Source organism: Orbicella franksi, chromosome 5 (genome assembly GCF_964199315.1).
Source record: "Orbicella franksi chromosome 5, jaOrbFran1.1, whole genome shotgun sequence".
Lineage (NCBI taxonomy): Eukaryota > Metazoa > Cnidaria > Anthozoa > Scleractinia > Merulinidae > Orbicella > Orbicella franksi.
In genome coordinates this window covers 3,477,577-3,503,763 of record NC_138149.1, presented here as the reverse complement: position 1 = coordinate 3,503,763, position 26,187 = coordinate 3,477,577, and the positions used below count along the sequence as shown (strand labels likewise).

Sequence of the window (26,187 nt, the reverse complement as noted above, 5' to 3'; positions counted from 1 at the left end):
TCTTAATTTTAGCGCTGCTCGGATACATTCAGATTGTCGCTTTTGCTACCTCGATAGCTTGTAACATGAATCAAGGAATGATGATAGACCTATATTAATCACAGAAGAGTTTGTTCTGAAATTAGAAAGCTGACCTCCGCGGTTTGCGACCCAAACAGACAACAAGGTTATTTGTCTATCAATACCACAAACTATTGCAAATACGAAATCAAGTGGGCGTGTCCGTTACTTTATCTGTTGACGCTTCATGATCTTGCAGATCTACGTAATCTTTTTTGATCTACAAAATACGTCGCAACAGCAAGTCAGGCAACAGAGCGGCCAAGAAAAGCATGGCGTTATTAATGAAGATTTTTGGATTCACTTCGATCCTGTTTGCTTTGCCCAGGATACCAGCTACCATTGAATACGGTAAGTATCATTGTTCATTACTTTGGTACATTATATCAATAATAACTGCTGAAGTATTGTTAGCAGTTCAGAAACCTTTACCGCCTTGTTCGACAATTGTGTACGCGCATCGTCCCAAAGAAGCTGAAGAGAACACTGTTGGCAGGGGTGAACAGAGCTATCCTGAGCTTGTTTCAATTTATATCGATCAGGTTTATTTAGATAATGTTCATGTTTGCTCAGGGTTGCCATTTCATTGGTCGCTAATTTGTTCGATTAGCGCGAATCCTCATACCGTACTGATAGATGTATAATGCATGTACTCTCTCTTTCAAAAGTAAACCAGTTATCGACCTTAACATGCTGCTAATAGAAAGCTAGGTGGTCTGAACATCAGTAGTTACATTAGTCGCATGGGCTAAAACAAGTTTGCAGCCAATTGCTCCAACTATTCCCTATAAGGTCCCTGCCGTGCTATTTCTCTGAACTCCGTTATAGTCGAAAAGATTTCCATCTCGTGATGACTGCACGATCTTCAGGAATGTCATGTGCGGAATGTTTGGACTAGAGGGTGCTAACAAAAACCCTCCACCGATTAATAAGGACGACAAATAAGGTATGAAAGTCTTAGTGGTTAGGTAAGACCTTGGATCAAGTCAAAACTTTGAAAACATCGAAGGTTTTATTCGACGGAGTTGCAAAGCTACATCCAAGTCTAACCGATGAAGAAATTGATTATTCAGTTAGAGTGGACTGTAGTTGGGGAGTGAAGAGCTTAATTTACAAGTACTTCAAAAATCTTGGGAGCTACCGACATATGGAATGCTTTCTATTCAAACGTGTGAAATGTGCACCTACACTCTTAATCCAGATTGAGTGTGTTTTGTTATTTTTTGAAGTTAAAAATGTCCTTCTGTGATTAAGCTTGAAAGAAAATGAAGTGGGAACAGACAAATTGCGCATTACAACTGACAGCTGTTTTTATCCGCAGCCAGACCCCCTGAGGACAATCCGTCCGTGCGTGTGTGTGTGTTTAAGTGCTCCTTGTTGATATACCGCAATGGCTTCCACCTGGGGGGGGGGGGGGGACTCCCATATGGAATGGACGGGGATGCTCGTCGTCTCGCTTAGGGGTGTAAATTTCGGATTTTGGTCTCGCTTAGGGTGTTCTGGGCAAAATGTCATTATTCTTAGCCCTCAAGGTCTCGTTAAGGGTTGCACGCGAAGAAATAACAAAACAGAAAGAATTTTGATTCTTTATATTTACTCAATTCATATAAACAAATTCGCCATCATTTAAAGTCACTGTAATTTTTATTTGTCTGTTTTATAAACTGGTCTCTTTTAGTGGTCTGCATAAGCTTCGGCCACGCTCAGATTGGTCTCTTTTAGGGGTTAAATTCAAAATTTCCGACGAGCATCCCCGTCCACTCCATATGGGAGTCACCCGCCCCCCGGGGGGGCTTGCAACTTATCAGGAGTCTTCACTCACGCTGGACCCAAAGCGCATTTTAAAATAAATCCTTAAGGTCACGCGAACGGACATCACTGAAACGATTTGAAAGCACGAAAAAAAGTTAACTCGTTTTAAACACCGGTTTAAAACCGTCAGCCCCTTGCAGATGACCTTTAACTATTCAGCACCGAACAAGGCAGACTTTCAAAACGAGACGCTTTATAGACTGCTGTCTGTCAATTTCGCCGTTGGAAAGGTTTTGTTGTATCAACATCTACTTACTACACAAGGAAACGATGTTACATTGTAGTCTGCTAGAAACATACCAATTAAAGGAGCTAAATGTACGTCACGGAATGAAAAGTTGAGCCTAAATTTTTCAAGTTCGTCGTTTGTAATCCGTGTCAATCTTCTCCATCCTAAACCATCCTTGTTCGTTTATGGTTTATTGTTATCTCTTTGATGTTTAGTTTTTGTCTTTGTAAACTATGATTATATGTTCAGTTTTCCTTCAATTGAAATGTAATTTTGTAAGTGGCCAAAATAACTCAAAATAACGTGACTGAGCTCCTTTAACAGCGACAATAATTAAACGAGTGCAAATGACGTGGCGTTTTTCAGGCTGGGAGAACCCGAAAATCGTGAAGAGCGAAAAAAAAAAAATATCAGTATATATCTGTCTTCCTTGCATTCACGTTCGTCTCAGTAAATATTCTCCCTCCCCAATAAAAAAGGGCTAAAAATATCCTCGGGGTGGGACAAATAATAATCGAAATACCGGAGAGATTAATATGACGCCTATTTACATTTACGCTGCACAGCAGGACGTCATAAGGGTCTACGGGATTTTCCCAGCACCCAAAAACTATGACCGAAACTGTTGCAATTTACTTGAGAAACAGATTTTCAAAAGTTGTTGTTTTTACTTTGCGACGAAGTAGAAGCCAAAATTAAAACTATTATCTGGATTCCTTCAGAGTGGTGCAAAACACACTCGAAAAGTGTGCAAAACCCCTTTTGGAAGAGCTAACAAATAACCCAGGCATAAAAAAAGATACACTGTGCAATTCGCTGGCAATGATAGGTCAGTGGCACCGTAAATGAAGAAGCAAACGATGGGTTGTTGTTGTCGAACTGATCCAAGCGAAATGACTGAGTGAGAACCATTGGAGAACTCTCACTGGAATGTGCTCCGCAGACCGTCTTCAAAAGGCCAACCAGGCCAGGCCAAAGGAAAACCAGCGGCAGTTTGTAGATATGCTACCGACATCCTAAAATCTTCAAATTCCGCGCTATTCATAACATAACCAGCAAAAGTGTGTGATCACAAGCGTGATGGATGATATGAAAATTGAGCGGCGCAGCTGTATGGCGTCAACGTTTATTTTTCTTTCGATTTAGGGAAAAGTGAAAGATTAATCTTTCATTACAATAATTCAAAAAGAAAACAAAGTTGTTGGACTCGCAGAGCTTTACGAAGGTTTGGAAATCAATACTGTGACAAACATTCTGCGCGGATCACTTAGAGAACTCATCCGCTTCACTTATCCGACGAATGACACCACAAACTGTGAGCATAATTAACATTGCTTTATTTAGAGTTTCGACTTAAACGTGTGACAATGTGAAATCAATAATTATATGAAATGCTGTTGCTTTCCACGGCTTCAAAAAGACAGGTTCAGTTAAGCAATACGATTTTCAATTGATCGACTCAACTTTTTTGGTTGAGTTCTCTATAATCACACTGAAAGCATGGGCCAATTATCAAATAGGAATGAGCCAAAACAAGCTTTGTATCCTTTGAGTTGGTTAAGTAAGCCTTAACTGAGAGTTCTCTTCTACGCCGCTTAAAGGAAAACGCCAGGAGAGTTACTACGCGAAGGGCCAGTTTCCAACCGTGGGCGTTTCAGTGCGGGAGGCTCACGAGCGCACCGAAACACTCACGGCTGGAAACTGAGCCTAACTTGCATTCGGAGGTCATCAAGTCTGTAAACTACAACTCTGAAAACTGCAACAGCTAAGTCACTCTTATAAACCTGAACACTCTATAGAGAGTAAAACACAAACTGGCTTTAACGGAACTACAATAAGTTAAAGATTAAGAAATACATTCTCGCTAACGACAAATGCAAACGGCTAAAAAGCACGCGTAGGAATCATGTGTAGGTGACGAAATAATCATCCGACTAACTTTTTTGGTGCTATCAGAGCACGGAGTGAGTCCTCGAGTGTTCTTTCCAGCTCGTCGTTTGTACATCCACCTCGTATCTACTAAGCTTTCCATTCCTGATGTGCAAGTAGCTAATCCTGAAAAAAAGGTCATCCCCGTCGTCGCTTAAAATATCACAAACTGCTCTCAAGGCCCTTTGAGTACCATAAAAGTTCACGGTTGTTGAATATGCTGGATTGAAGTTTATTTCAAGAGTCTTCCGAATCGAAACTTAGCTCTAACTCCAGCGACGAAAAAATTGATACCAAAACAAAATTTGAACGGTTTAGTCCCAAAATATATATTATAATGGTTTGTTTTGTTTTTTCCATTTTTGCGAGCAAAATACAGAGAACTGACTAAGGAGCTATCGTGTTTGGTTCCTGGGTAAACGATCCCGCACTAGACTCCCTAAACTCCTTCGCGTAACAAAGTTCAACCGCGACTTCGAGAGGACATAGAAAATCGAAGATACAACCAATTGCATTTTTTTGCAGAAATACTTCCAACAACAACTAGTTTTTATTTTAACGAACATTTGGAAGGTTAAGTGCACTACAATCGAAAATACATTAATTGACGGTCAGTTCCCCAACATCTTTAGTAGCAAACTGTTGCGCCAGTTAGTTTTATTATCGTTTCTCTTAATCTAACGTCTCTTTTGCTGGCCATCCTCGAATTAAAAATAGCATGAAGTAACTAACATTTTGAACATTCAATTCCTTCGAATATCCACTGCTCATATAGTTGAGTCTGTCTCCCTGTGTTTGCATTTTATTTACTTGTCTCCTTCATTCCCTTGGTCTTATTTTGTTTCGCACGTAGAAAGCAGGAGGATAACTCAGACACCGCAAGGTTCATTTATCCCCCTGGCTCAAATTTAAACACATATCTTTTCCCTTAGTTATTGTAAGTTATTGTAACTTTCTTTGCAAATGTGTATTATGTCTAGAGTAAATAAAGTATTGTTGTTGTTGTCCTTATGGTACCTTTCTTATTGTATAATATTTTTTCAAGGTTTTGTAGTACTTTGGGTCATTAAATTGTAATAAATATATAATGATGTAATGTATAATTTCTTTCCAGCGAGTTTTAGTTGTCCAAAAATTTCGAATATTGAGGATGATTGTGGTGCAAGGGTCGAGAATATCTGTTTCGCGGATTCAGATTGCTCTCAGGAGAATAAATGCTGTCCACGAGCAGCAGACGGAGGTTGCTCTTTGATGTGTGCCAAACCTCGTTCCCTTGGTAAGTACATTCAAAGCTGCTAGTTTTTAAAATTACATCTCATGTTTACTCCCACGATCACGTTAAAAGCAGTACGAAGTAGAATTTTACTGAAAAGGTAGGGTGATAAATAAATAAATAAATAAATAATGACTTTATTGGATAACACAATAACTAGTAAAATCACTAGTTCTCATTGTGATCCTTAAAATCTACCAAACAACTACAATTACAAATTCAAATCGAAAAATACAAAGAAATAATACAATTTAAAATTCATCAAAACCATTGAATTAAAAATTCATTATATCTGATTCGGATTAGATTTAGAATTTTACCCTTAAGTCTTTGTCATCCTACAACTAGGTTCAAACTTTTTTTTTCAAACTGTCGTCTATCCTCCTTTTAAAACATAAATCAAGAAGAAAGGTCGTTGTGTTTGATGCTTGCCTTTGTTATTGTCTCCTCAATTTGCTCAGAGGGTTGCCCCATACCGCTGGACTTCGCCCTGATTGTGGACACATCAGGCAGCATTAGTAGAAAGAATTTCAAAAAGTTGTTAGACTTTATAGAGGATATAGTGGATGGGTTTGATATATCAGAGGATGGTACACGTATTGCTATCGTGGAATACAGCACTAACCCCTCCGTTCAAGTGAAGTTTAACGATTTCTCAGGGGCGGCGCTGAACGCCGCTAATCTGAAACGGAAAGTTCGTAAAATTCCTCATAATCGTGGTAGGACGTACATAGATAAAGCTTTGGCAATGGCGAACAGAGATGTGTTTTCTGCCAAAGGAGGAATGAGACCAGATGTGTTGAAGGTAAGAAAATAGCTTTTTCAGCTCTGTGTTTGAACGTAAACTTGAGTGTGAGCTTTTTATTTGCACTCTCCCCATGATATGCTTCTCCTTATCTTGAAATGTATGCCATGTAAGCATGTGCACATAGTTCGGTTGTACACATAAAGGCATACTGCAGGTAAGCCTCCATGTCTGCATCGCAAGCTCCCTCTACTGAAAGCGGCCTCTTTCCTTGAGGTAAAGGGCCTAACATTTCCAGACTTCAATTCGAGCTGGATGGAGGACCAGCATGAAAACCAGCTATAGAATATGTGGTTTCCTCCCTAAATATTAATCACTTATTAACTTGTCGTGATCGAGGGGAAACAATTAAATTTGTTCCCCGAGAATAATAATGTTTCCCGAGGCGGGGCCGAGGGAAATAATTTCATTGTTTAATGTCACGTGACCTCGAAGTAGCCAATGAGAGCGCGCTTTTGGGTAAAAAAAATCATTTATTTTATGACTGATTTCGTTGAAACTCTCAGGTGGCTTTAGTTATGACGGATGGCAAACAGACGCTTAACGACGAAAACTCCGACCTCGCTACAGACATCCTTTTCGAAGCTGTTCAACCTCTTAAAGAAAAAGGCATCAGAGTGATATCGCTGGGTATTGGGACAAACACCCAGTTATTAGATCTTTTGACACTTGCCTCAACGGACAACGATGTGTATTTAGCCCAAGATTTTACAGAGCTCAGAAACCTAGTAACAGAACTAACGGAAAGAAAGTGTCCAGGTAAATTGTTTATCGTTATGTGTATTTAGTGTCCGTAAATATGTTTACGTTGTACTGTGAGTGTCAAAGACTTCACGTTAACTCTAAAGAAGCCATGCATGCTGTGTCTGTAAAAGCCTTTAAGGCCTTATGTCGATAATTCCCTAATCAGACGGGCTACCAAGTCTTCTATTACCTGGTACCCGTTTCTCGAAGGTCCCGAAACTTTTCGAACCCGGAAAGCTGTAGCAAAACTTCAAACCTTATAATTACAGAGCTGTTTTATTTACATATTCTTAATACGAACGGAGGTTTCCTTCATATAAGACGTTTCAAGCATATACAGCTCTCTGTTTGTAGATACGGATTACCTAAAAATGGATGTGCGGGGCCGGAAAGTTTCCGTGGCTTTCGAGAAACGGGTCCCAGGAGAGAAGGGCGAAGTAAGTTTCCCTCACCTATGTAACTTCGGAATAGTTAAGCAATGACAACGAAACCTACAGTATACACCTATGTCTGGATTTATGAAAACGACGTTAAAGACTGAATCAAGTGTTTTTTTAATTAATTTTTTTAAAATTTTTTTTTAATTTTTTTATTTTTTTATTTTTTTTGCTTTCGTTATGACAGCAGCTTGTAAAAACTTTCCTAACATGAAATACAGAGAACTTCTTGTCGCATGTTTCATTTATTTATCTATTTTTTTTTTTTTATTACTTCATTATTTATCCTAGCTAACTATCTGAACTGTCTGTGATTCGCTAGCGCGGAAGAAATTTATTTGCGTGGCTTCCGGGCGATAATTGACGTAACGACAACATGTTGAGTGTTCGCTTACTGCTACCTATGGCCTAGTTTGTTTGAAGTTCTATCGATTCTCGATGTAGGAAGCTCTTGTTCAGTCCATTTAGGACGATGCGGGGCTTTAGAAAGCTATAGTTCAGCTCTCCGCCGCGGTTTTGATATCTGTACGTTCGTGTTGATTTAAACTCCAATTTCATGTCGAAAGCACTCTTAATTAAATTGTGCAATTCATGATTCAACGAAAAGACGGTGAATTTAGTCTTCCTGGCCTCCCCGAATTAAGACACATTATTGAAATTAAATGTCACGTAAGGGCTACTTTTTCGCTGAAATATAGAGATAAATAACCAATTCCACTGCTTACCATGCTCTTGTCGCCATGATTGGCTAATTTAACCCACAGTATAGACATTGTGAGGTCATTTAGCTGAAATCGCAGAGTTTAAGCCTGTCTAAATTAGTTCCGCGAATCAAATGATCAATTTAAGCTCTAATTTAGCTTTGTTTTGCTCGTTTGACTCATTTGAAGCGACTTCAAAGGCTTGTATAGGCATGGTATGGACTTTATTAAGAGTACACGAAGTAGATAGCACTCTCAGTTTCCAAAAACATGCCCGCTATTTTGGTGCAAAGTCTTTAACTCGGTTTTCATAGATTCAGACATATATAGAAACGTGAGATTAAGACGTCATATCACGTATTATTACGTCACTGTTTCCGAACACCTGCCGTTTTGGGTTCCGCAACCATAACAACAGCAACAAAATGTCAAATTCCCCCCCAAAAAATGAATGTCAAAACACGGTTGTTACGGAAACATCAAGTTCTTAAGTACAAAGACATGTCACTGATATCAAATTGTTCCCAGGTACGTTTAAGAGACAGTCACAAAACGTTTACTGTGAACTATATTGAAAAGGTTATAGACGTTTAAAGTCAGGGTTAAGATGCACCGCGTAGCATGGACCTTAAATAATTATTGTTAAAGAAGAACTTAGAGCACCTACGACCTACGAAAAAGCTAGGGCATGGAAAAGACGTGGTATTTGCAAGGTAACAAGCCTGGTGCCAATGGACGGTCCGGTTGGATCTCCGAAAAGACATGGTTGGCCGTTTTTCTTACTTAAGCGTATGTTGAGCTCTTTTATACTACGTGCGCAGAAGTCTGCAACTGCTCAACAACAAATTTCGAATGTTTCCACTAGCTCCAAAAGCCTCTTTGAAATATTATCGTGAATAAAACATCGCAAATATCGTTTTGACTTCGAATTTATTCTTACTCTGAAATGTCTATCAAAAAAAATGAATCATATATATACAAAATCTCGTGATAAATGTCAATCAAATGGTCAAATGTACAATGTCCCGGATGTGCGATCCAAAAGAAACGAATTAAAAACAAAACAATAGAAAATTTTCACGACAAATATCTCGCTGCAATCAAATTATGTATCAAACTATAATCTGAGTAACTCCTGGTAAATATAAAGGGTAAGTTATTGTAACTGGACGTTTATATTTAAGTGTTGCATTTTGCAAGTGTTACAAAATCAGGCCAGAGGTAAAATCTTTAATATCAACCTGACAAGTTGTCGTTCAAAGGGTTGCTCATATATAAAAGATAGCTAACTGGAAAATAGTCCATTACAACCTTAAGGTCTCTCTCACACTCTATATTGAAAATTTCAGTGAATGGCAATTGGTCCGAGTGGAGTGACTGGAACGAGTGTACAGTGACGTGCGGAGGAGGCGAACAGAATCGATTCCGGAGTTGTGACAATCCTCTCCCAGCGTTTGGAGGCAAGCCTTGTCCTGGGGAGCGCCAGGGAACCCGTCCGTGTAATGAGTTCCCATGTGCAGGTAAATACTCAGACGCACATCTCTCATGCAGTTTATCCCACACCAGAGTAGGCTTATCCCGATTGGCTCGTAAAATGTTGGAACTGAGTTGCTCACTGGAATGACAAAAAGTTGCTAAAAATTGGCACAAATCGAAAAAGTTGCTACCTGTGAGGGAACTTCGAACTTCAAATTTCAAAAGGTTGATAAGCATTCGAGAAATTCGCATAAATTGAAGTTTTCTATGAAATCATTGGCTTTTCCGTGTTTGATATATGCTCTAAACCTGTATTTTGCTCAAAAGTTGACCAGAAAGGCAAAACTTCCTCAAGGTTGCTAGAACCACAAAGAGTTGCGGCAAACGCCAAAAGGTGCTCAAACGTTGCGGAGCACAATTGGGACAGGCCTACCGGAGAACCTTTCCTTTGTTTTACGTCGCTTTAACACAATACGAGTTCTATATCTCTTATTAGCCAAGTGCGAGGATCAAGTGTAGAATATCAGCCCGAGGTCTTCACACACAAAAAAGAGAATGGACTGATTTTCCCCCACTGTTGTCCAGTGTGTCCCGTGAAACTTTCGTTGATAACAAATTTTAGTAAACGACTTAAAATCACGGAAACTTGCAGCGCGCAGTTTTCTGTAAGAGCCAAATTTGCGTCTAAATTGGAAGAAAAGGGAAAAATATTTATATTTTACATAATAATCAATTCTTCTAGGAAAGTAAACCATTAAACTACAAGTTATAATCTCTGTTAGGAATCAAGCGGAGCAGTGCCCATTCCAGTACCTGGAATATAGTGGTCTCGTAATACAACAATTATGACTGGTTCAGTTTTGTTCTTGCCCCTCTGAACTAGCCTGGTTCTAGAGTCCTTCTCTACAAATAGCTCTTGAAATGGTTAAGGTGGAAAAGGAGTTTAGTCAAGAATTTAAAATCCTTATTTTGCCAGGGTTTTGTAAATGATCAACTTAGTAGCCAAACAATTTTTAAATTTTATCATGGTTTTTAAAGATATTCTTTTAATGCTTGGAACATAGTTGATGGCAGATGGTCCGAGTGGAAAGACTGGGAAATATGTTCCGTGACATGTGGAGGAGGAACTCAGAGTCGTATAAGAACTTGCACCAATCCACCACCGGCTCATGGAGGGAAGGATTGCATTGGGGAGGGAGTAATTACACGCGCTTGCAACGAAGACCCATGTCCAGGTATGTGAACAAGACATCGCATTGTTAGTGTTAGTACTCTTGTTATTAGTGGTACTACTCCATTGTTAATGTTATGTTTTTATGCATTTAGGTTCCAACCAAGCAAGCTGTTTTGCGCGATATGTGTAATAAGGTGTTTTCGATTAAAGAAAAGTATATACGAGCAAATCCTTCATGTTTTATACCCTTTTCATGTCAATTATTAATTGAATTTCAAAGGTTTGAGATTAACTAGATAAGGCAGTTGAATGATATTTTGACCAGGAGGCATCAGCTTAATCGAAACTGTTGTGTTGTGTTTCTCGACAAAACTAATTTAAATTTACTTTCTAATTCCTCACTGATCCTGATAGTGCTAGCATTCCTCGTACCCGTAGGTCAACGTAGCTTGTTTGATGAACAGCGATTGGGTGAAAATGCATGATAAAAGCTCTACGTTTGAGCTGAAAAATAATCAGATTGATAACGAGTGCGCAAAATCCAATTGTCTATCAGTTAATTATTGTTAAAGACGAAAGGCCATGTATTGGATAGCTTCCTGGTAGATGACTCCGTGGAAGGTCAAGTAGTGATGAGATACCGAGAGGTCCTTTAGCGCAAATTTTTTCTGCAGTTGATGGCAATTGGACTGATTGGGGAGACTGGGAACAATGCAGTGTCACGTGCGCCGGTGGAACACAGAGTCGATCTCGAACTTGTACCAACCCCCCACCACGATATGGAGGGCGAGACTGCAGTGGAGAGAGTGACGACGTACGCTCTTGCAATGAAGACCCATGCCCAAGTAAAGAAATTTTGGCTTACTCTCCCTATCTAAATAGAGGGTCCATTTCCATTTCTTCTTTTAAGATTCTCTATCATGTCGTTATAATCTGATTTATTTTTTATTTGTTTATGGAGATGCACAAATATAATATTATTCTCTTATAAGCGTGCTAACTTGGGGCTTGGCAGTCTATAACTTGATCAGTGTTTTTCGTTTGAGTAACGAGACCAGCCGCAGCTGCATTATTAATGCTTACTCACTTTCTCGTGACTTAAGAATGTGACCTTCACTAATACAAGTACTATTGAATGCGCAGTTGACGGTAAGTGGACGGAGTGGAGGGACTGGGAGCCATGCTCTGTATCATGTGGTGGTGGTATTCAAACCTCTCGTCGATCATGCACTAACCCAGCGCCCGCGTTTGGAGGAGCGGACTGTGAAGGGGACAGCGTACGATCTAGATCATGCAATGAAAACGGATGTCCTGGTAAATATCATAAACAAAGCGATCACTCCCATTTCATATAATCTGTAGATACGAAAATAATGTTGAAATATTTTCCCCTTATCTTCGAACTTGTCGAGGCTGATATGCACTCCGCACAATCCAACACACACTAAATTGTATTTTGGTGAATCTCCAAAACAACGCAACGAGGAGCCTTTAATTACTCCAAAAGCGAACTGCGTACTTTCGGCAAATTCTTTTTGTTGAGTTGTGTCTCCTGGTCATGGGTAGCAAGCTTGCATATCATTTGCATCAATTCATTTTCATCAATTCATATTCATTCCACATATTGAAGATTCTTTGCGTGAGTGTGTTGATGTTGGCTCTGGCTGTACAGGTCCGCATTGTTTACCAGCATGGATTGTAGAATTTTGAAATCACACAACCTTGTTATAGCACTGGGTTAATTTCTTCCGCAGTTCATGGCAATTGGACCGATTGGAGAGACTGGAAACTATGTAGTGTCACTTGCGCCGGTGGAACCCAGAGTCGATCTCGAACGTGTACCAATCCTCCACCACAATATGGAGGTCGTGAATGCAGTGGAGAGAGCGAAGACGTACGCTCTTGCAATGAAGACCCATGCCCAAGTAAACAAAATTTTGGCTTACTCTTGCTACCAAAATAGAGGGTCCATATCTGTTTCTCCTTTAAAGATTCCCCATGTAATCGATCTGATGTAACTTCTATTTGTTTATGGAAATGCACATTAATCAATTTCTTCTCTTGAAGAATCAAACTTAGAGATTGATTATCTATAACTTGGCAAATTGCTTCATTGGAGTGACGAAACCATGACCTATTAATACAACTTCCCGCACTAATACAAGTACTATTGAATGCGCAGTTGACGGTAAGTGGACGGAGTGGAGGGACTGGGAGCCATGCTCTGTATCATGTGGTGGTGGTATTCAAACGTCTCGTCGATCATGCACTAACCCAGCGCCCGCGTTTGGAGGAGCGGACTGTGAAGGGGACCGCGTGCGATCTAGATCATGCAATGAAAATGGATGTCCTGGTAAATACCATAAAGAAAACGATCATTCCCATTTCATTTAATCTGTAGATACAAAAATTATGAGTAAATGTTTTCCCTCATCTTTGAACTTGTTGAACGCTAATGTCAACCCCGCAAAGGCCGACAGGAAATGAACTGTTCTATAACTGAATCACCAACTCAACACAACGAGGAGCCTTTATTCCTAAAACGAACTGCGTACCTTCGGCAAATTGTTTTGGTTGAGTTGTGTCTCCTGGTCATATGGGCAGCGAGCTTGCACATCATTCATTGGTATCAATTCTTTTCCATATTTCATTTTGTTGAAAATTTTGTAAGTGTGCAGATGTTAGTTCTGGTTGCATAGGTCGGCATTGTTCACCTGCATGGGAAAGTAGAATTTTTGAAATTAATCAACCTTGTTATAGCACTGGGTTAATTTCTTCCTCAGTTCATGGCAATTGGACCGACTGGGGAGACTGGAATCTATGTAGTGTCACGTGCGCTGGTGGAAGCCAAAGTCGATCTCGAACTTGTACCAATCCCCCGCCACGAAATGGAGGCCGAGAATGCAGTGGAGAGAGCGAAGACGTACGCTCTTGCAATGAAAATCCATGCCCAAGTAAACATTTCTTTTCGCGCTCTCAAGCTGGCTTTTGATGCTTCTACTACCATGCTTCTTTAGACTAATTATTTTGATCTTTACGTACCTAACACTGACATACTATTGAATGCACAGTTGACGGTAAGTGGACTGAGTGGAAAGCCTGGGAACCCTGTTCTGTAACATGTGGTGGTGGAAATCAAATCTCTCGCCGATCCTGTACTGACCCGGCAGCTGCTTTCGGAGGAGCTGATTGTGAAGGGAATAGCGTGCGCTCTCGATCATGCAATGAAAGGGGATGCCCTGGTAAATACTTATCCATCTTTCTTTAAGAATAAAATCTTCCAGAGAACAAGTAGCAGGCGTTTATCCATGTGTTTCTTTTTTTAATGACCTTTCCTCCTGGTTTAATTTTTCAAACACATTCACTCTCAACATCCATATAATTCGATTCAAATCTGTTGTTTAAGTCAATTGGCTTGATCTTTTCTTCTTGTTCTATAGTTGTTTTATCATTATTATTATTATTATTATTATTATTATTATTATTAATAGTAGTAGTAGTAGCAGCAGCAGCAGCAGTAGCAGTATCAGTGTTTAGTTCATGATGGGCATTTCCTCCACAAGGGCCGGGTCCAAACCATGATCCTAGGGCACGGGGCTCTGTTGTTGTTATTACTAGATGATTAGGACCTTCTGGAGAATACGCGCCGTTCCCAGCAGTTTCTGCTTGTACTGGGTGGCCAAATGGTTTCAGACATGTTTGACCACCGACCGTCCAAACAAGCAAAATGTCTTACAGTGTTTGATCAAATATTTGTTGACGTTCAAATTTTATCAAATACGACCAAACAAGGTGTCCAAACGGGAAAATCTTTGCCGGGTCACAAAGCAATATTTGATCGTGTCTGGTCGCCAAACAGTTCCCGTTTGGACAGGAAAGTTTCCCTTCCTATTTTGGAACCAGAAATCCTGCTACTTCGCAGTGAAATGTGTTCCACGTGTTCTACTTGCACGTCTACAGGGAGATGATTCACTTACAGATCTATAGATTGGGTTGTTTAGTCATGGTGCATTTGACACATAAAACCAGCCAAGGCTGATCTAGCTTCCACTCATATTGTAATTTATTTATTTACCCATTATCTTGTATCGTCTGATCGAGTCAGTCACTCAAGTGACATCCATATCTTGGAGTTCAGGCACTTTTCGGCCCTCGCAAACTCATTTACGATAGGAAAACGCACATGTATTTGAAACAGATTTAGGAATAAAAAAAAACCGCTATAAGGAAAAGTAGGAACCATTCAATCATTGCTCGATAACATTTGTGAAACCGAATGCTATTGTAACATTGATTTTCGCCGCTCCCATGCATTTAATTTTTTTGTGTTTATACTTACAGTTGATGCAAACTGGTCCGAATGGAGCGAGTTCAGCCCTTGCACTCTGTCTTGTGGAGGTGGAACACATACCCGGTCAAGAACATGTACCAACCCACCACCAAAATTCGACGGACAGGACTGCGTAGGAGGAGGTGTTGACGTACAACCGTGCAATACTCTCCCGTGTCCAGGTCAATAACTGGTTTTTGTTGAATTTAGCTTAGTAAGAGGGAAGTATCAAATTGTTGCCCTCAGAACCAGAAATGTCAAGAGTTGTTAGTAGCTGTTAGTGATGGACGTAAAGAAAAGAATGAGTGCAGAAATCAACGAGGTACTTTTAGTTGATAATAGTCACTCTTCCAAAAAAAAAAAAAAGAAAAGAAAAAACATGACTGCAGTCCTGTACCAACTAAGACATTGAGCCATTTCCAAACTAAGACGGTCTCTAAAAGTCCTTTCACGCTTGACGACCTTTTACAAAAATTGCAATGCGCAACCTTTTTACAATTTCTCAAGGAAACGAGAAATTCCGAGGCTAGTGCTCAGAGAGTAAAGGAATCTACACACTTTTAAAGAGAGGACCCTGATTAGGTTTATAAAATGCATGTTTGATACATGACCAATCCATGACTGTCTGTGCTCAGTAACCATTATCGAGTTATGTTGTAGCTAAATTGAAATACTGTGACCGAATAAATATGTTGATCTAACTGAATAAATATTAATCTTCTACTTACACCGTGAACAAAAAGACACAAACAAGCGTATTTTCCACTCAAGTACTTTCAGTTATGGACATTTCTTTCAACACCTTGCTTAGCTAAGACATCGTTTATTCACATGATCATCAATTCATTTAACTGAAAACTACAGATAGTAAATTTTCTAGCTAAAAAGACCGAACAAATATAAGTATATCGATATTTTTTACATCGTTCTCTTACTGTTGTGGGAGGCACAGTGGCCTCATGGTTACTGCGCTCGACTCCAGATCGAGCGGTCCGGTTTCGAGTTCTGGTCGGGGACATTGCGTTGCGTTCTTGGGCAACACGTTTAACTTTCACAGTGCTTCGCTCCACCCAGGTGTATAAATGGGTACCGGCGAACTTAAGGCTGGGAGTACCCCTGCAATGGACTAGCATCCCATCCAGGGGGAAGTAGAAATACTCCTAGTTGCTTCATGCTATAGAAACCGGATAAGCTTCGGCCTGATGGGCCACTTGGCTCGTATGCAGACCTTAACGCTCTTACTCTCGTTTTTTGCAAACTATAGTGGACGGTAAGTGGACAGTTTGGAGAGGCTGGAGCATTTGTACCAGGACGTGTGGAGGTGGCGTGCAGGGCCGCTCGCGAACTTGTACCAATCCCCCACCGGCCTTCGGTGGAGCGCAATGTACTGGGGCGAGGGAAGAGACTCGGTCATGCAATGAAGAACCATGTCCAGGTAATGAGATGACGATTCAATCGATGAAATTCATTGTTTAGCTTCATATTCAATAACTTTGAAAACATATATGTCCTAATACAATGATTGCATCGCGTTTTTGTATTTAGCAAACCACAACCGTTCATAAAATCTATTGGACAATATATTGATCGATATTCTAAGATCTTCAAAGAGTCAACTAGTAATATATATATATATATATAGATATAGATAATAAACAATGGTAGCAAGACTTCAATTGGAACAAGAACAGGATTCTTAACGTTTTATTTTTTAACTTGTAAATATTGTTCCAATCTGAAGAAGGCCGAAGGCCGAAACATCACATTAAAAGCCGGAACAGTTAGAAGTTTGCTTCATGACGCCTCATCTTACACTTAACTAAAATTCACATTGAAGCACGGTATCTTTTGATCCTTCTACTGGAAGTCACCGTTGGGAAAACCATACTATTCTGCCTATATATATATATATATATATATATATATATATATATATATATATATATATATATATATAAAAGTGAATAAATGTTTGTTGCCCACTCATCAGGGGATTTAATAAGAATAATCTTTACCACCGTTTATATACAATATAATTTACATAATATATGCAGCGCGAAATTTAACGGGTTAGTTGTTTCGTAGGAGGGCTTTGTTTCTGTGGCGGCAAGATGATACGAGTTCATTACGTTTGTTAAGTGTTGATAGCTCGGGTTGGCAGATGATAAGGAATTTTTCTTTAAGGCAAAGGTTACATCTTTTGCTTGAGCTGTTATACGGCGAGTGTGAGGAGAGAATGCGCCAGGAAATAAAGTGTTCGATGTCATTGTCTTTGAGGGTCCAGATGTGCTTGCTGAGTTCGGTCGAGTTTCTGTGTTTAGCGTGGCGGAATGATGCGGTGTGGTTTCTGTATCTAGTTTTGAAGTCGCTCTCTGTGAGTCCAATTCTTATTAAATCCCCTGATGAGTGGGCAACCACGAAACAGGCTTGTAGGGATGAACTTGTAGTTTATTTGTGTTTTTCCTCCCACATTGTATACTTCGCTCTACTCTGATGTATTGAGCACTGTTCTACGAAAATCAAATTTTACACTTTATATATATATATATATATATATATATATATATATATATATATATATATATATGTAAAAAAGATACCAGATGAGCATAATCTACTCATTTATTTGTGGCTCTCTCTTTTCCTCAGGAGATGGAAAATGGTCTGCCTGGAAAGCCTGGACTCCTTGCACAGTGACATGCGCAGGAGGTACTCAAAGTCGATCTCGCACTTGTACCAATCCTCCGCCTACCCATGGTGGAAAAGAATGCTCAGGAAATAGTGATGAGACGCGTTCTTGTAATGGGAGACCTTGTCCAGGTAAATAATCTTAAGGATACAGTTTCTTAACGCTGTTAATGCTATGCTTACGGACTCCTGGGGCCCGTTTCTCGAAGGTCCCGAAAAGCCGTAGAAAAATCTCAAACCTTATGATTACAGAGCTGTTTTATTCACAACAGAGGTTCCCCTCATACAAGAAGTTTCAGGCGTATACATCTTTCTGTTTTTAGATATAAATTCACTAAAACTGGCTTTACGGGCCCGAAAACGTTTCCGGGGCTTTCGAGAAACGGGCCCATGCACGGATAAATCCCCAATTTACCTATCCTATGTAAAACTATCGACAATATAACTACAATTAAGTCTCGGACTTTTATTTCTTACTTTCCCAGTGGACGGAAGATGGACACGGTGGAGTGACTGGGATGCATGCCCAGTGAAGTGTGGAGGAGGATTCCAGGCACGGTCACGTTCTTGCACCAATCCCCCGCCGGCTTTTGGTGGAGCAATGTGCGCTGGGCAAAGACAGCAAGTTCAAGCGTGTAATGTACAGCCTTGTGGAAGTGAGTTCAGCAATATAGTTTTTTCTTTATAATTATACTATACCTCTACACTGCTTTATACTTATGCGTAATTTAACCACAAAGCGATTCCGTCTCCGTTAATTCAATATTTACAGAAAAAGGTCCTATCAAGTTCATCAACGAAAGGTTGTTTCAGTAGAGCAGCAGAACAAAACAAAACAGGAATAACGACAACATCAACGACAACAAACAAGGCAGAGCTAAAATTCTAGCACCATGAACTGGGATGGTCGCCAGGAATGAGGATTAAAATTTAATACTGCATTGCCTTTAGAAATAACCCAGATTATTTTAACAAGCCATTGAAAACAACTAAAATAGGTTTACATATACTGACTGTATTGGTAGTAAAACGATTATTTTGCTTCCGTTGTGAATCGTCGTTTCACCTAGTTGACGGTAATTGGGCCAGATGGCAGCGTTGGAGCGTATGTACCAAGAGCTGTGGTGGAGGGACTCAAGATCGAACACGAACCTGCTCGAATCCCCCACCGGCTTACGGTGGCAGAGATTGTCGTGGAAAGAACAAGGAGGCTCGCTCTTGCAATAACCGACCATGTCCAGGTAGAAATTCTGAAACGTTAAGGGTGTAATGATTAACCAGAAAAATCAATTTTCAAGCTCGAGGTCGACCATTATCCAATAGTCAATTGCAAGGCCTAGTAAAGCTGATAAGACATTTCTGGAGCTTGATGTTTCAGATGTTAGACAATTGTCTTACTGGATGTGTATTAGCTAACAGCAAATCATAAGAGGCGCTATTGATTTATAGTATCTGTTGCCAGAATGCTTATCCAGAGTGTAAATATAAGTTCCTCGTCGTCAGTAGAGTTAACAACAACAGAAAACAAATGCTATTTGCTCAGACTGTGTTCTTTTTGCTGACTGTATAGTGGACGGCAATTGGGCGGCCTGGAAAGCCTGGGGCAGATGTTCGCGTACATGTGGTGGAGGAACACAGGTTCGATCTCGTACCTGCACCAATCCCCCACCGGCTTTTCGTGGATTGCGTTGTCCTGGGAGGAGTACAGAAACGCAGTCGTGCAATGAGGATATTCCATGTCCAGGTGAGGAATTAAATCATGTGAACGAGGAAGAGATATACTCCTTCTATTCCTTTGACCAAGGCATAAGTAAGCAGCAAATAATTTGTCTGCAGTTGTTTGGTGTTTCTTTCTTTCCCAAGTCTCGAAGTTGTAACTCTATTGTTTAATTATTTTAGTATCTGAAACATCAATTCAGATTGCATTCTCCGACCGAACTTAGCATTTTGAGTATAGTTATTAGTTGCTCAACTTCCTCTGAAATATGACGGCTTTTATAAAATGATTACTACTTTTAATTACGAGCAGAGCCACGAGGTGTCTGGAAATTTGTTTAAACACTCTCAAGCGTTTGTTATGACTATTTTTCAATCGAAACTAAAACTAAAGGGAAAACGGAGAAAAATATATGTCAATTAAGATCGGTTATACAAAGTTCGTGATAGTTTAAATATACTTTGTTTACTCTTCGTGAATTCATTTTTACATCCACTCAGTTCCAGGTGGTTGGTCTTACTGGGGTTACTGGGGTCGCTGCTCAGTGTCCTGTGGTACTGGAATACAGTATCGATATCGGACTTGTACCAATCCCCCGCCAGCGTTTGGTGGAGCACAGTGTCTTGGGTATAATAGCCAAAGCTACATCTGCTACCGAGAAGATTGCCCAGGTAAAACACAAGTTATATAAAACACATGTTTATAACGAATTAAGACTCTAAACGACTGCTTTGAAACTACAGAAAACCAAAATGGACACGGTGCTTTGTTTGAGCGGGCAAGATAAAAACCTTGCCAATGCTTTAAGAGTGTTTAATACTATTGAAGGGTATATACTTCTGAGGAAAATGCCTGAGAAATGTTTAGCATAAAAGGTCCGCTTACGGCCCTTGTTTCCAAATTCCATGTTCCTAAATGTTACAGCTGTGTTTTGACTTATGACCTCTTAATAAGTAAATAACTCTACTGCGTACTTTTCATTGTATTAAGTTGATGGGAGCTGGGGTCGGTGGGAACGATGGAGCCGATGCTCAGCGACATGTTCTGGCGGGAAAAAACGCCGAGAGAGATATTGCAATAAACCACGCCCATCAAATGGTGGTAAAGACTGCCCTGGCGATGGAGTGGAAGTCATAAGATGCAATACGAAACCATGTTCAGGTAAGGTTTATGGAAAACGTTTTGATCATAATGATTTGTTGCAATTGATTTTAGAGGATCTGAGCGTGAAAGGGACAAACGTTGCATTTTGCTTAGTTTAGTTTCCCTATAACGGTGACCTTTGCACTCATAGATCGGAAATTTAAACTATTACCAATCGGACTGTAATGAACATTTGAATTGGAATATAAGAAAACTGACAAAGATCTAAACGTTCTTAATGCAAATCGTTGACAACTACGACAAGTCTTCAGACAGCCCATCATCTTGGTAACATAAGAAAAACAACTAGAAAAAAAAACTTTGTTCTTTCCCATGCTTACCCTCTTAGATTAAAAAAAAAAAACTTATGCATCTACTTTTGATGACAGGAAACGCACGGACTATGTTAAGATATCTTTCTTAAGCAAGGACGGTGGCAAATTCACAAATGTTAAGTCACCTTCTTTTTAATTACACAGTGGATGGAAAATGGGGCCGCTGGACCAAATGGAGTGCGTGCTCAAAAACCTGTGGAGGGTACGGAAAACGTACGAGGGTTCGGCAATGTGACAGTCCTCCTCCAGCGCATGGAGGAAGAGATTGCATAGGCAGTAATATGGGCATGGTTTACTGTAACACGTACATACCTTGTCAAGGTGAGCTGGATACTTTTGATTAGAATAAACCGAAAGTACCAATTACAGAACATGTGTTTGAGAAAATTAGTTCATATTTTAATGGCTAAAAGCGGGCCAATTTATCGCTAATTGTAAATTTGCACGGCAGTTCAAATTAACGCTCGCGCGTTTGTGATATTGTTAGTCATATAATAAATGAGTAATGGTGCGAAAGCTCGAGTACAATTAAGGAATTACACTAGTCGTGATATTTGAATTTTTTTTTCAAATTGCACTCGTCTAAAGGTTCGTGCACTTTTAGAATAATTTGTTAATATCATTCGCAGTGTTGATCCTTAAAGGGGCCCTGGTCAGCCACACCTTTGTTTTTGTTTACATGCGCGAGTTTGGCTATAATCGTTTATTCGGAGCATGTCGAAACGAAGGAAATCACCGTGAAACTACTAAAGATAACAAAACATATACTTTCAGGAACACAACTTACAGTAAAGCAATAAGATTTCGCTTCACCATGCAATATCAAAAATTTCGATGGCACCGAAAATGGCGGAAGCTGACTAGGGTCCTTTCATTGGGCATTCGTATGGTCACCTTTACTAATCTCCCATATAGGTTTATTCTCAAAGTGATCTCTCTCAAGTATTTACATCAAGAAATGGTTTCCAATCTTCCCGTGGCGTGATTACTGTAATATTACCACGCGCGTTGCGTGGATGTTTTCGTGGAGGATGAAAATGCGTGTGAAGCCAGTTGGGCTGTCTGTGTGTTTAAGATTAGCATCACAGGATCGTAATTATAATTAGTAACAGAGGTTTTAAGTCTGGTAGTATAGTAAATTAGACCAATTTCGATATATGAAAAGTTTAACTTGGCGCCAAGGTTTAGGGGATTGAAACAAAAGATTTCATATCGAGGGATGAATCCCATGTATCGAAATTTGCCTATTATCTTGTGAATAGTTCTTAACCTTTATAAAGACGGATAATTAATGCCACTGAGATATCTGTTCATGTTTAACGTGTTCTAGTCCTTTGATTGGGTTCCCTGTGGCTAATTTTCGACATCATAAAGTTGCCTTCTTTATTCAACATCTGTTTTGACATTTTTATTGTGAAGAAACTGAATGTAGAGACGTAATATTTGTAGCTAAGCATTTATTTCTTTTATTTTCTTCCAGTGACCTGCAATGTTCCTCTTGACTTTGCCATCATCGTAGATACATCGGGTAGCATTTCAAGAAGGGATTTCAAACTTCTGTTGCGCTTTATTCGTAGCCTTGTAAGCAGTTTTCAAGTGTCGGAAGATCACACGCACATTGCAATTATCGAATATAGTACCGGAGCTTCAGTGCAACTCAGATTCAATGACTTACCAGGAAGTAAACTTACAAAGAACAATGTATATGAAATAGTGAAAAGGATTCCACACAAACGAGGCAAAACCTATATCGACAGAGCGTTACGTCTGGCAAACGATGAAGTGTTCACTTTGAAGGGTGGAATGAGAGATGATGTGAGAAAGGTAAGCTGGTTTGCTTGTGACATCAATGGAATAAGCAGAAGTGGGATATTAGGGTTATACAGTCGAACCTCCAGTAAGCGACCACCCAAAATGTCAAGTCTAGGTGGTCGCTTACGGGGGGTGGTCGCTTACGAGAGCTTTGACAATATTGGGTCAAAATTTTGCCTCATAAGCGTATAGTAACTGGTGATACTTACCCCATGCGCCAATGCTATCTGTCTAATTACCATAGCAACAGTGTGACCCGCTAAAAACACCCTTAATTACAGCTTTAGGGGCTTGTAATTCAAAAATGGCATGGCGAAATTTTTTTATATTATCCAATTTTAATAAGCATGGTGAGAGGCAACTTTTGGCAAAGTTTAAAAAAATGTACATAGGTAATGAAGGGTGTTTTTAGAGGCTCATACTGTTGCTATGGTAACCTATTGTGTCACGAAGATAATAACACCGTGTTCACCAATAATTGGGTAGTTTTTTGATACCATGATTGCAGCATCAGGTGAAACACACAATGGATTTAGAGGTTCGACTGTACGTTTGTTCTCTTAAAAAAGGTTCAATTCTTTTTTTTGTTTTCGTTGGCTTTTCCGGCGCACCTTGTTTCTTTATATGTAAGGTTTCATTTGCTTCTTGTGTTAGGTCGCTCTTGTGATGACTGACGGTGCACAAACAGAGGAAACGAACGCTAAAAAGTCAGTCGACGAGATCCTCGCCGAAGCTTCGCAACCTCTTAAAGACAAAAAGGTCCACATCATTTCACTTGGAATCGGAAAACGAGTCAACAAATTAAGTTTGAAAACCATCGCAACCGGAGACAGTGTCTATTATGCAGAATCATTTAATGCACTCAGACAACTGGTAAAACAATTGAGAAAGGGATCCTGCACTGGTAAGAGAATACGGTGTAGAAACTGTTACAAATAGGCCCCCTGAACTGTCCTCTGATCTATTTGGCATCTTAGGTGGTTGGAATGAAGTATTGCTACAAAATAGGAGCAGTATAAGTTCAATTTAGTCCCAACTTCACACAAGAAACCCATTCAAATAGGCTACTTATTTTGTTATGTGCATTTTCACTTAAGATAAAAAGCATTGCTGTTGTTACATTTTTTTTTCGCAATTGCTATCTGTTTATTTTTTTTTTTTATTAATTATTTCATTAATTTCCTTTTTTCTTTTCTTTTTTTTGTTTCTTCTCAGTTACTCAAGCAGGCTACAGTTACAAATACGTCTACCAAACCTGACCTTCCGGTCAAGAGAACTTCATCCAGATATAATCTGCCTTGAAGCAAGTATTTTACGTTTCAGGAGTATCATTAGTATGTCAAGACAAAGCAGAATAGAGCAATAGTAATGTATTAATATATCACGTGAAAATGAGACCAGGCTGATATGACGCATCAGCCGATCTACATGCACATACATACTCTGAACCCGGGCGGGGGGGGGGGCAACTCCATATAAAAAGGACGGGGGTGCTCCAAGGAAATTTTGAAAAGAACCCCTAAGAGGTACCAAGGTCCTGCTTTGTGGGTGTGGTTTGAAATTTTTCTCTCGCCTAAGAGGTACCAATCATTACATAACACATTTTATTATATGGAGAAGAGTGTTTTACTGGGAACTAAACCACTCGTAGATTCCATACGCCACTTCATCCGGGACCCGAGTGGCGTATTTTCCGTATGTCACCTTTGTGAGTGTCGTATCGTTCAATGACGGCACGATTCCCGCCTTTTGCTTTTGCTGAATTGGTTTCTCCATATAATAAAAAGAACATTACACGTTGGCTCGAAAATATGAATTTTATGTTCTCTTGTTCTTGCCACTCGAACATAAAATTCATATCTTCTCGCCACCGTGTAATATCCTCTATATCTCCTGTCATATATTTTCGGCTCAATACCATAAAAGGTACCGCAAAGGCTTCCGCTGAGGACCTTTTGAGGCTAAACACCGTCCCTAAGAGATACCAAGACCGAGCTTTTAACCCCTGAAAGGTACGACAAGCATCCCTTCCTTTCTATATGGGACCCCCCGGTTCTCCGGGGCTCTGTGTGTGAACATTAAATCTGCTGCTCGCGCTGAAAGAAATCTTTACACGAGAGTAAGGATAAGTTTAAAAGTTATGATGAAACATTGTTAATTTATGAAACGTTGGGAGAGAGCATGTTTATATGTATGTATATACAAGAAATCATTAAAGGTAGTTTCCTTAGCTACAGGTCTAAACACATCATTACTGGGCGAAGGTTTTGGTTATATCTCGAAGGGTCTGCGTCGAGAATATTTTCAACCCGTATAAGTTGCCATGGAAGTTGCCACTTCGTAAACCCTAAATTATAAGGCGAACCTTGGACCAATTTTACGCCTTTGAACTCTCTGCGTAAAAACGAACCCCATTAAAATTGAATGAAACTCTCTAACTTGCTTGAGGGCTCTCTTGTTAAAAGTGTTGCGGAAGCGATGAAGCCATGAGACGTGTCCCGGGGGCGGCGAAGTTTATATATGGACGAGCTTGCGGAAGAAGCGTGACCCAAACACTGTATATCACAAGTTATTATTATCCGCGCTATTTTAAACATGACGGTGCACCTTGGGAATTCCACCTCGTACTCTATTCCACCCCCTCTGTCAGATCGTTCACTCCCTGTTTACAGCCCAGAATCCAACCATCAGATTCCCCTCCACGTTATAATACGAAGAATAATTAAGTAAATAGTTGCTCTTGGCTTTTTTCCCTGAAAGAGGTCGCACAGGAATGTCCGTAACCATAACTGGCATCGACTGAGTCACTTTCTTCCTCTTATTTAAGTGTCGATCGAGATCTGGAGTGATTCAAGAGAGATTTAGCCCGCATTATACCTTTCCAGGAATAGAGACCCGGCTCGATGCGAGAATGACTCTCTTACCTTCGTTATCTCTTGTTTGAAACTGGAGTCATCAGTCGCTGATGATACTCTGAACTTGAATTTTCGAAAAGTATCGCGGATGGTCTTGGCTAACTTGACCTCATAGCCCTTAATTGAACCCGGGAGAGGCGGGGGGGGGGGGGCGGTACTCTCTTAAATGGGCCGTGTAAGGATGTACCCCCATATGTACATGCATATGTGCGGCCCAAAGGGTATGGTTTTGAACTGTTTTGGTCCGAAAAATGTTGGTCTAAAATTCATTCTGGCTTGACTTTGCCGGGTATTTTGTTTACAGGAACTAATCTTTTCCGTGTAAACATTGGCAAATTTGTAGCCCCTCCCAAATGTTAACGTACTCAAATGGAAGCCATTCCTGGTTAGCTGTAGCCATGTTGAGCCGTGTACTGATTTTAGAAGTCTGAAACGGGGTATCGATATATTTTTGACACAGATTTTGGTCTGAGATCGGGTAAGGTGCAAGGTTCGGGCCGCTCACCAGGAATTGCAGTCATAGCTGTTTACTAGGTTTTGTGGTCTGAAAATGGGGTATTGACCCTTGGATCGGCTCTATCGAAATAGAGTATGGAAAATTATAGAT

General features: G+C 40.0%; 1 protein-coding gene across 4 annotated transcripts in view; it reads left to right on the top strand.

The window, feature by feature from the left end:
• LOC145486215 (SCO-spondin-like) overlaps nucleotides 1-25,707 on the top strand; it is a 29,049-nt gene extending 3,342 nt beyond the window's left edge. The window contains exons 2-25 of one of the 4 annotated variants that reach the window (XM_081464828.1): nucleotides 260-411; nucleotides 5,145-5,306; nucleotides 5,765-6,108; nucleotides 6,615-6,867; nucleotides 9,340-9,510; nucleotides 10,531-10,701; nucleotides 11,315-11,485; nucleotides 11,784-11,954; nucleotides 12,395-12,565; nucleotides 12,823-12,993; nucleotides 13,424-13,594; nucleotides 13,712-13,882; nucleotides 14,982-15,152; nucleotides 16,235-16,405; nucleotides 17,620-17,790; nucleotides 18,144-18,314; nucleotides 18,729-18,899; nucleotides 19,229-19,402; nucleotides 19,876-20,046; nucleotides 20,366-20,536; nucleotides 20,998-21,174; nucleotides 22,334-22,677; nucleotides 23,320-23,569; nucleotides 23,881-25,707. In XM_081464828.1, the coding sequence (XP_081320954.1) occupies nucleotides 333-411; nucleotides 5,145-5,306; nucleotides 5,765-6,108; nucleotides 6,615-6,867; nucleotides 9,340-9,510; nucleotides 10,531-10,701; nucleotides 11,315-11,485; nucleotides 11,784-11,954; nucleotides 12,395-12,565; nucleotides 12,823-12,993; nucleotides 13,424-13,594; nucleotides 13,712-13,882; nucleotides 14,982-15,152; nucleotides 16,235-16,405; nucleotides 17,620-17,790; nucleotides 18,144-18,314; nucleotides 18,729-18,899; nucleotides 19,229-19,402; nucleotides 19,876-20,046; nucleotides 20,366-20,536; nucleotides 20,998-21,174; nucleotides 22,334-22,677; nucleotides 23,320-23,569; nucleotides 23,881-23,924 (4,392 nt within the window). In that variant the 5' untranslated portion in view covers nucleotides 260-332 and the 3' untranslated portion in view covers nucleotides 23,925-25,707. The remainder of the gene's footprint in view (nucleotides 1-259; nucleotides 412-5,144; nucleotides 5,307-5,764; nucleotides 6,109-6,614; nucleotides 6,868-9,339; nucleotides 9,511-10,530; nucleotides 10,702-11,314; nucleotides 11,486-11,783; nucleotides 11,955-12,394; nucleotides 12,566-12,822; nucleotides 12,994-13,423; nucleotides 13,595-13,711; nucleotides 13,883-14,981; nucleotides 15,153-16,234; nucleotides 16,406-17,619; nucleotides 17,791-18,143; nucleotides 18,315-18,728; nucleotides 18,900-19,228; nucleotides 19,403-19,875; nucleotides 20,047-20,365; nucleotides 20,537-20,997; nucleotides 21,175-22,333; nucleotides 22,678-23,319; nucleotides 23,570-23,880) is intronic. The other 3 variants (XM_081464829.1, XM_081464830.1, XM_081464831.1) reach the window with 3 other exon arrangements.
• Nucleotides 25,708-26,187: the final 480 nt, after the last annotated feature.